Here is an 11,169-nt window from a genome sequence, read left to right as displayed (position 1 = left end):
TTCACCGATATGCGGGCAAATTGTTGATTCGACATTGGAATTGATATATTTGCATTTATATTGAATGAGCATGTTACGGCTGTCGACATGATAAGGCAAATTAGCCGATATGCTAATTAGCAAAGTACCCAAAATGTTGCGATATACACTGTTACGCTATCTTGAGTATATGTGAAATTGATTACAAGTTATTCTGCTAGGAGATGTAACGCTATCTTGTGTAATGTGTGTTACTTAGTATAAGTTATTCTTTTCACTATTTCAACTATTTCACTGTTACGCTATCTAGGGTAAAAGGTGAGACTGGTTATTAGTTATTCATTTGTGAAATTTCACTGTAACGCTATCTCATGTAAAGTGTGAGACTGATTATAAGTTATTCTGTTAGGATATTACACCGTTAGTTACTAGTTAGATTGTATGATCAGATTGCCATACTGATAATATGTAACTATGATGGCCTTCATGCGAATGTTGTTATCATTCCAACATTGTTTTTTTTTTCTTATTGCATACACCAATATTACGCACGAAAGGAAAGTTGGACCAAACAGCGTTCAAAGAACGAAAAATTAATAGATCCCATTCATTTAGTCATAAATGAGATTAACAAGTTTCCTGTATAAGAATTGTTCTTCTCAACAAAAGAACACTTACTGCTGTCCAATTTATAAGATTTTGAACTCAGATCCCTTGAGTAAGTGTCCGTTGTATATTTTACGGCATTGATACAGAATTTATCACTCGGTGGTTTTTTTTACTACGGATTTACTTCAAATTTTGGTTTCAGTCTGTTGCCACATTGAAAATAATGCAGAATTATCCTATCAGAGGTGAAAGCGTGTAACGTCAACACAGTATATAATTTCTGTTATGTAATCACATTATATTAATCATTTAGTTTTTTCTTATTCGATATAGTCACTTAACATTTGTAATATAGCTCGCTGCTCGCGGTTTGAATTTTTATTTATCTATGAATACATATAATCAGATGTTTTCTTTTAATCTTACGATTAATACTTCACCTGTTACAAAAGAATGTTTTATCGTCGGATACAAGAAACATGGCAGTATTGTCACTTGATTTCTTTAAAGCATTAATTATAAGAAGAAAAAACGAATTTCCCTATAAACGACAAGCGTTTACCACGAACAAGTATCAATTTAGTCTGTCATTTTTACAACTTTAAAATTAGTAAATGATATAAACTTCAAATGCATCGCTTATTACATTTCGTTAAAATGATTAATTACAATGAATTACATTAAACAAGATATAAAACGTTCATTTGTTTAGAAGACTCTTAGCAAGCAATTGATAGGAACGTCTCCTTCAGAACGGGAAGTGTTCGGATAATAATTATGAAGGAGCTGTTTATTTCAATCATTGTTTTTCAGATAATTTCCTTTATTGCAGGTAAGACATTTAATGAGATATTTTACAGCAAGAGACAAACAAAATTATAAATACACGACATGGTACGTTTACACAATGAAGGCAATACAACAGACATGAGGGATTTGTAAATAAATATATCAGACAGGTGACATAAACACTTTTTAAATGTCTCAAATCAATTCTTGAAATGTCCTTTGCATAGCTTGAATTGAATTTAAATGTTTTGCTTTAATAAAACAATATACTATTCTAGTCACTTGATTTTCAATTAAAAATACATCTTTTGGCAACTGTCTACTAAAATGACTGAATCGACATGTCGAACGAATATATCATTTGATACGGCAGTTTTCAAATTTTCATAATGTTATTCTTTTCAAACTAAAAATGTAGAACGTTCTTTATTATTCTGTATGTATAAATACGCTGCCCCGTCCACTCTGGTATTTTTTGTTTTTGTTTGATATGGATAGATAAGCTGTCACGTCGAGTCTGTGTTTATATTTGATTTATCGGACCACTGATGAATTATCACGTTGTGATTGGTTAAACGCCGTCACGTGGTAACCCCTTATGAGACCGTATGGGGTCAGTAGCGAACCATATAACTTATAATGTATAGCTACACTATATACCACGTCCAGTCTGTGTATAAAATTCGATATGTTTAGATACGCTGTCACTTCGAGTCTGTGTTTATAATTTGATATGTGTAGATACACTATATCACGTCCAGTCTGTGTTTAAAATTAGATATGTATATATTCGCTGCCACGTCCAGTCTGTGTTTATAATTTGATAAGTAAAGAAAATATTCCACGTTTGATGATTTGTGCTTTTGGCAGCAACTGATTTTCATAGTTGTTTTCTTATGTTGTATTATCACTTGTACGATAAGGGGTGTTCAAACTAGTTCAACCCCGCAATTTATATATGAGTGTGTCCCAATTCAGGAACCCGTATTATTTGTTTTCGTAATTTTGATTAGGTATAGATTAGACATTTAGATTGGTTAATTTGATTAGGTATAGATTAGACATTTAGATTGGTTAATTTGATTAGGTATAGATTAGACATTTAGATTGGTTAATTTGATTAGGTATAGATTAGACATTTAGATTGGTTAATTTGATTAGGTATAGATTAGACATTTAGATTGGTTAATTTGATTAGGTATATATTAGACATTTAGATTGGTTAATTTGATTAGGTATATATTAGACATTTAGATTGGTTAATTTGATTAGGTATAGATTAGACATTTAGATTGGTTAATTTGATTAGGTATAGATTAGACATTTAGATTGGTTAATTTGATTAGGTATATATTAGACATTTAGATTGGTTAATTTGATTAGGTATATATTAGACATTTAGATTGGTTAATTTGATTAGGTATAGATTAGACATTTAGATTGGTTAATTTGATTAGGTATATATTAGACATTTAGATTGGTTAATTTGATTAGGTATATATTAGACATTTAGATTGGTTAATTTGATTAGGTATAGATTAGACATTTAGATTGGTTAATTTGATTAGGTATATATTAGACATTTAGATTGGTTAATTTGATTAGGTATAGATTAGACATTTAGATTGGTTAATTTGATTAGGTATAGATTAGACATTTAGATTGGTTAATTTGATTAGGTATATATTAGACATTTAGATTGGTTAATTTGATTAGGTATAGATTAGACATTTAGATTGGTTAATTTGATTAGGTATAGATTAGACATTTAGATTGGTTAATTTGATTAGGTATAGATTAGACATTTAGATTGGTTAATTTGATTAGGTATAGATTAGACATTTAGATTGGTTAATTTGATTAGGTATAGATTAGACATTTAGATTGGTTAATTTGATTAGGTATAGATTAGACATTTAGATTGGTTAATTTGATTAGGTATAGATTAGACATTTAGATTGGTTAATTTGATTAGGTATAGATTAGACATTTAGATTGGTTAATTTGATTAGGTATATATTAGACATTTAGATTGGTTAATTTGATTAGGTATAGATTAGACATTTAGATTGGTTAATTTGATTAGGTATAGATTAGACATTTAGATTGGTTAATTTGATTAGGTATAGATTAGACATTTAGATTGGTTAATTTGATTAGGTATAGATTAGACATTTAGATTGGTTAATTTGATTAGACATTTAGATTGGTTAATAGATTAGACATTTAGATTGGTTAATTTGATTAGGTATAGATTAGACATTTAGATTGGTTAATTTGATTAGACATTTAGTTTGGTTAATAGATTAGACATTTAGATTGGTTAATAGATTAGACATTTAGATTGGTTAATAGATTAGACATTTAGATTGGTTAATAGATTAGACATTTAGATTGGTTAATAGATTAGACATTTAGATTGGTTAATAGATTAGACATTTAGATTGGTTAATAGATTAGACATTTAGATTGGTTAATAGATTAGACATTTAGATTGGTTAATAGATTAGACATTTAGATTGGTTAATAGATTAGACATTTAGATTGGTTAATAGATTAGACATTTAGATTGGTTAATAGATTAGACATTTAGATTGGTTAATAGATTAGACATTTAGATTGGTTAATAGATTAGACATTTAGATTGGTTAATTTTTAAAATAACATTTACATCAGGTATACTTTGTCAGAAACTACAATATATTTTTTTTTGAAATGAGACAACTCAAAACAAATATAGTAAGAATGTAAAACCTAGCTTGCAAACAACAAACATAGTTAAAATGTAAAATTCTAGATTACAAACAACGAACATAGTTAGAATGTTAAACCATAGCTTACAAACAACAAATATAGTTGAAATGTAAAATCCTAGCTTACAAACAACGAATATAGTTAGAATGTAAAACCCTAGCTTACAAACAACAAATATAGTTAGAATTTAAAATCCTAGCTTACAAACAACGAATATAGTCAGAATATAAAACCCTAGCTTACAAACAACAAATATAGTTAGAATTTAAAATCCTAGCTTACAAACAACGAATATAGTCAGAATGTTAAACCATAGCTTACAAACAACAAATATAGTTAGAATTTAAAATCCTAGCTTACAAACAACGAATATAGTCAGAATATAAAACCCTAGCTTACAAACAACGAATATAATTAGAATGTAAAACCCTAGCTTACAAACAACAAATATAGTAAGAATGTGAAACCCTAGCTTACAAACAACAAATATAGTTAGCATGTACAACCCTAGCTTACAAACAACAAATGTCGTTAAAGTAAAAAAAAATGAATTTTTACAATAATAACAGATATGAAAGAATTTAACCTAAGGACACGATTTTATTGTTTTCACATAATCTCTTTAGATAGAGGGCTCATTTTTTTTTCTCTCATGTATTTTATTAGTGTGTATAACCATGCACTTTTTCTACCTACGTGCACAAAACTGTACATGTTTGTGAATAATTAACCGTTCTATAGCGAGTTCATTGATATTTCCATTAATGATAAACATTGTCATGAGCATCATATGACTGACACAATACCATGCATTGACTTATACATCATAGTTCTTGTCCGTGATGACAATTGTCTAACTTGTAATTAGTGAACATAGACGTTAATGGTCTACTTTTCTAAAAGTAAGACAAATGAACCGGACACAAATTATGCAATTCTGAATTTCAGATTTGCACTCTCCGATGAATCACACATAATAAATGTAAAGTAAAGTCATTTATAATATGCACATTTTATATGAACAAAATACTATAATAACAAAATTTAAAAATAAAAACATATATAAGTAAGTGTAAAAAACTGGTAATCCCTTTCATGATCAAGAACTAGTAATGAAAAATGGATTATCATTCTCTTACAATTTAAAATATTGTAAAGTTATTAGGGCTCTGTCCATTTACTTCTTAAATGGTTTTAATCAAGGATTTGTTATGTTCAGTGCAATGCAAAATAACAAATGCATGGATTGGTTTTTAGGGATTTCGTTTATAAATAGGTCTTGTCAATGTAGGGACATTCTTGCACTATTGGAATGTTGATACATTGGGTTTAAGACACCATATGATACAACAAGACAAACGAAATAGTAGGAATTTTAAACGTTTTCTACTTGTGAGTATGCACGAACATTGTGTTATCTGGTATCGGGATTTCCTTGACAGAAAGCTGCTGCTGTGAAGGAAGCTATTGAATCGTCGATTCGAAAAACGTTCGGACGCCATCAAGATTGGTCGCCCGTTATGGAATATTTATTTTACAGATAAGTTCAAATTACTGCAATAAAAATTCCATTCTCTCTCTTTTAGTGTGAACTATCGAATTGTACTAATCTTTAGGTGTGTTACTTAAATTAATTTACATGGCCAGTTTCATATAATGAGCGGGAAATGATTACCCTTTCCTGAGCACTCGCTATCACCTCCAGTTTAAGTGAGGTTTTGCAGATCACTTGCAAATAAAGACAGTAAAATTTTAAATATTTAAAACGCTCGACAAGCCTCGCGTTTTAAATTTGAAAAATTAACTGTCTTGAGTGGATTAATATCGTATCACACTCGATGCAGTGGTAGATATAAAAAAAAAGATGTGGTATGATTGCCAATGAGAAAAACTGTCCACAAAAGATTAAAATGACACAGACATTGACAATTGTAGGTCACCGTTCGGCCTTCAACAATAGGCAAAACAAATATATAATAGTCAACTATAAAAGGCCCCGAAATGACCATGTAAAACAATTCAAACGAGAAAACTAACGGCCTTTTCTATATAAAGAAAATGAACGAAAAACAAATATTTAACACAAAAACAAACGACAACCACTGAAACACAGGCTCCTGACTTGGGACAGGCACATAATAAATAATGTGGCGGGGTTAAACATGTAAGTGGGATATATATCAACGTAAAAGTGTTTAAAGATGTAGCCAACCTTGTATTATTGACTGGTTGATTGTTTGTTGTTTAACGTCCAGTAAGTGAGTTATATGTCATGAATATTTATGACTCAACTGATTGGACTATTCTTTATCATATTATATTAATGAGTAACTGATGGTATATGGGGCTATTCTTTTTCATATTATATTAATGAATAACTGATGGTATATTGGACTATTCTTTATCATATAATATTTATGAGTGACTGCAAATATTATATACGTCTAAAGTTGTAGATGAGACTTGTGAATGATATGGTATAAAACGATATTTTTGTTCCCTCCTCACCCTTGGGGTTCAATCGAGATCATTGTGTTCAACATCAAGGACCAAATAGTTATCGAAGGTACCAGGATTATAATTAAGTGCGTCAGACGCGCGTTTCGTCTACATAAGACTCACCAGTGACTCTCATATCGAAATAGTTAAAATGCCAAGCAAGTACAAAGTTGAAGAGCAATGCGGATCCAAATATCCAAAAATTTGTGCCAAATAATGCTACGGTAATCTATGCCTGTGTTAAGAGAATCCTTTTTTTTTCTCGAAAAATTCAAAGATTTGTTTACAGGAAATTTATAAAAATGACAACATTATTGATATTCATGTCAACACCAAATGGCTGAATACTGAACTGGTGATATCCGCGGGGACGAAACGCCCACCAGCAGTGGCATCGACCCAGTGGTGTAAATAGGTATCAAAGGTACCAGAATTATAGTATAGTACGCCAGACGCGCCTACATAAGACTCATCAGTGACGCTTACATCGAAATAGTTATAATGCCAAACAAGTAGAAAGTTGAAGAGCAAACTACCGGACTAGCATTTGTCTTGAAAAACTTGATTATTATAAATAACCTTTTGATAGTTTTAGTACGGAGGATGAACCAAAGACCAGCTAGGGAGATACACAATATTGAAGTGAATTGTTGTTTTAAATTAATGCTATTTAATTTCCATTGTCAATAATCAATTAATGCATCAAATTGAACACTATAAAGCGATCAGCATCAATTAAATCTATATTTGATGTGAATAAAATTGAGAATGGAAATGGGGAATGTGTCAAAAAGACAACAACCCAACCGTAGAAAAAAAACAGAGCAGAAGGTCGCCAACAGGTCTTCAATGTAGCGAGAAATTCCCGTGAAGTTATTTTTTTTTTTAATAATGCTTGCCAATCATTTTGATGTAAAGTTTATATATAATAATCATGCTTGGCAATGAATTTGGTAGCAGATCATATTTTACTATACAATGAATATAGGGTATATAATTTTTAGAGCGATAATTACAAGAAATGTGTTTTGTTTCACTATGTTTATACACCCGTCAAAATTTTGACGGGACGTATTATGTTATACAAATGTCCGATGTTTGTCCGTCCGTCTGTCCGTCCGTCCGTATGTCTGTCCGGCGTAAACATGTCGCACCGAAACTTGAGAACGACTTATCCAAATTTCATGAAACTTATCATAGTTGTTTCTTTTGATATGATCTTTTCAAATGATCTGTATACTTTGAGGTGAAAATAAGATTAAAAGTTTTTGTGTTACGGCACTTTGTAACTAAAACAGGGGTGTGCATTTTTCACATGTCGCACCGTATATCAAAAATGTTTTTTGATTATTGCTTAAAACTTAACACACTTCTTCTTTACATAATCTTAAGATCTGTATACTTTTTGGTGATGATTCAAAATTTCATTTTTGAGTTATTGAGTATTTATTTTGTAAAAAAGGGGGAGGTTTTTTTTTACATGTCACGCCGTATCTCAAAAACGATTTATAAGTATTGCTTAAAACTGTACACACTTCTTTTTTATATCAATCTAAAGATCTTTATACTTTTTTGTGATGATTCAAAATTTTACTTTTCAGTTATCTAGAATTTTGTAAAAAAAAAAGGGGGAGGGTTTCATGTTGCGCCGTATCTCAAAAACAATTTATGATTATTGTTTAAAACTTTACACTTTTCTTTGTTATATTAATCTAAAGAACTATACTTTTTGGTTTTGATTCATAATTTTATTTTAGTGATATTTATCTTTTTTTGAGAAAAAAAAGATGGGGTGGGGGTGTTTCATATGTCCCTCCATATCTCAAAAACAATATATGGTTATTGCTTAAAACCTTCTCAGGAACTATTTATGATTTTTGCATTTAACTTACACAAGACGACGGGCGTTACATGCACGCATGGCGCAGATGTTCATTTATAACTATCGTCGCAATGATATGCTCCTGTTGAAACTGATTTGGCTGACAAAATAGTAAATTTGTAGTTATATGAATTTCTGAGTAAATGTATATTTTAATTCCGTATCATTTTGAACATGAGATATATGTGATGCATAAAATATGATTACAGTTTGGTTTTTTTTTTGCTGAAGGTTTATTTTACATCTATGTCATTTCAGATGCTAATGCCCAGAAGTTAGACACTTTACCAAAGTATTATGAAGAAAAACTACTTAGGAAAATCAAGCATAGTCTCAGCCCAGAGGAAATTACTATTATTGAAAAATTCAACAACTTGAAGGATTTTTATCCGGACGGAGGAAGACATCACGTCTTGCATAAACGCAACGCTGTCCAATCCATGGGGGAGGCAGATGGTACTGGAAGACGTAGGAGACGACGAAGACGAAAACAAAAACCTTCTGCTGCCATCGATGGAGCAATTAACACATCGCCTGACAAAGCACCTAACGAGGTTTCTGACCAGCCAAGAAGGCGACAAGGACGACGACGACGACCAAAACCAAGTGATCAGACTTCCACTAAACCTTCAGATGTTGGACCAACAAATCCAACTCCTAACGAACCACGTAACGCAATATTTGACAAGCCCCAAAGGCGACAAGGCAGACCTAGAACGGCTGTAATGCGAGAAGCTCCAGTACTGAGTGAAGCAAATGCAGATAGCAACGATGGACTATTGAAGGCAAAAGAACTCCATGCAAACCACATCAACACAGAAAATATGAGAGCCAACAAATTAAAAGCTGACTCAATAACAGCTGACAGAGTGAAAGCTCAAGATGTTGTTGTGACTTCAAAGAAGTCGAGAGGAGGAAGACCACGCAGACCAAGATTGGGAGAATTCATTGATCCAAGTATTGGAATACAGCGAATCAATTCTGTAACAGATATTCCAGATTTCGATGGAAGATTCGCTCAACTTTTTAACAAAAAAGACTATCGTCAGTTCGAGAGATCAATGTACCGACAGCCTTCACTACCCGAATCACAATTTTCGCGACAACAAAGTATCACCGATAATTCACAAATGTTTCAGCAACAGAAAATCGCCGATAATGCACAATTATTTCAACAACAGCATATCAGCGATGAACGATACATGAGGCCTGCAATTGAAACTAAACGCAGATTTAGCCAATTTAATCAGCCACCGCCTGTTCAGCCGAAAGACGTATTAACCGAATTTAGCTCTTCAAATATTCTGAATAAGATTCCTGCATTAAGTGAATTCATAGCAGACGGTTCCTCATCTGTACAGAAAGGAAATAATGTTGTCCAGCAGGATATTTTGTTTAGAGGAGCGCCGCCAGCGGCAACTCCAACGGCCTTCGATGAATTTACAAACATGTACGCTCAAAATATTGAAAAAGGAGAAAATATTGACCAGACACCCGACAAAACAGCCAAAACATACATTAAAAAATCGAAGAGCAATGAACCATGGTATTTTTAATTTGACTTGAGTTTTAAAGCTACTGACAGAACGCTCTTGCATTATACTTACCGATATCCAACCATTGTTATGTGTAATAAACTATAGTGCTGTAAGACATGCATATGTGCCCCAAAGTAATGACTTTTGTAACTTTTTTTTCTGACCTATTGCAAGAGTTATGTTCACATAAATGTTTTTTTTTCTTTTAATTACTTACAGATGAGGGAAGAAGTCAAATTAACAAATTATAATTTTCAATTGACAATTTTAGATATATCCAATTTATGGAATTATTAATGACATGTCTGTTTGATTTTTTGTTGAGAAATCACCATTTGAAGAAAAAAGAATATTGAACAGGAATGATTTCTGTTAATGATTAATATGAATTGTATCAGAAGAAATCATTTATACAAGCAGTATGAAGTTTATCAGAATAGTATATATAAAGTATTCTTTTTATTATTTTATACGTTATTATCCCCTTTATTTCCTTCTGTTATTGGAACCAGGGTTGAGATTTTATTTGGTGATGTTGTTTTTTATAATTGAGATTTTAAAAAAAAACCAAAAACATGATGTTTTACTTTGCGACATATTCGTTTTCATGTCGCATGTGAGAGATACGATCAATAATTATCTTATTCTAGATCTGAATATTTTTCGTCATATAGAGAATTCGATGTTGGTTGCAGATCTGTGATTGTTCTTGTTCAATTTATACACTCAAATTATAGAACAAAATCATAGCTAACCCTACAAATCGGATTATGTTTATAATTGCTCTCTTTAGTTTAGGAAGTTCATTCGTTCAAATTAGTCCGTCCTATTAAAGTGTATTGCAATTACAAAAGAAGAACGCGAGAAAAGGTCAATAAATCTGTTGAGGTTTAATTCTTTTTTTTTAAGGGGGTTGATTTTTCAATAATCTGCTAGTTTATCTTTCTCGTATTTCGCTTAACTGTTGTACATATTCCAGATTTTGTATTAATCTTTTTTTCCGCATATTTTGAATTTAGTTACTAGTACTTTAGTTGTTCGTGTGTATGCTTTCGTTTTCCTTGAAATGTATCGTTATTTTATTTTGTATGCTTATCAGAACGTTGGTGGAAAGGTGTT

General features: G+C 31.3%; 1 protein-coding gene across 1 annotated transcript; it reads left to right on the top strand.

Annotated features, from left to right (window-relative positions):
* Positions 1–1,255: 1,255 nt before the first annotated feature.
* LOC134716414 (uncharacterized) lies at positions 1,256–10,515 on the top strand. Its single transcript, XM_063579411.1, has 2 exons — positions 1,256–1,420; positions 8,771–10,515. Exons 1-2 carry the CDS (start codon positions 1,366–1,368, stop codon positions 10,066–10,068), a joined length of 1,353 nt encoding a protein of 450 aa, XP_063435481.1. The 5' UTR covers positions 1,256–1,365; the 3' UTR covers positions 10,069–10,515.
* Positions 10,516–11,169: the final 654 nt, after the last annotated feature.

The sequence above is a fragment of the Mytilus trossulus genome, chromosome 4, assembly GCF_036588685.1.
Source record: "Mytilus trossulus isolate FHL-02 chromosome 4, PNRI_Mtr1.1.1.hap1, whole genome shotgun sequence".
In the NCBI taxonomy this organism is placed as follows: Eukaryota; Metazoa; Mollusca; class Bivalvia; order Mytilida; family Mytilidae; genus Mytilus; species Mytilus trossulus.
The sequence above is the reverse complement of the archived record's forward strand: the minus strand, read 5'-3'. Positions and strand labels throughout refer to the sequence as shown.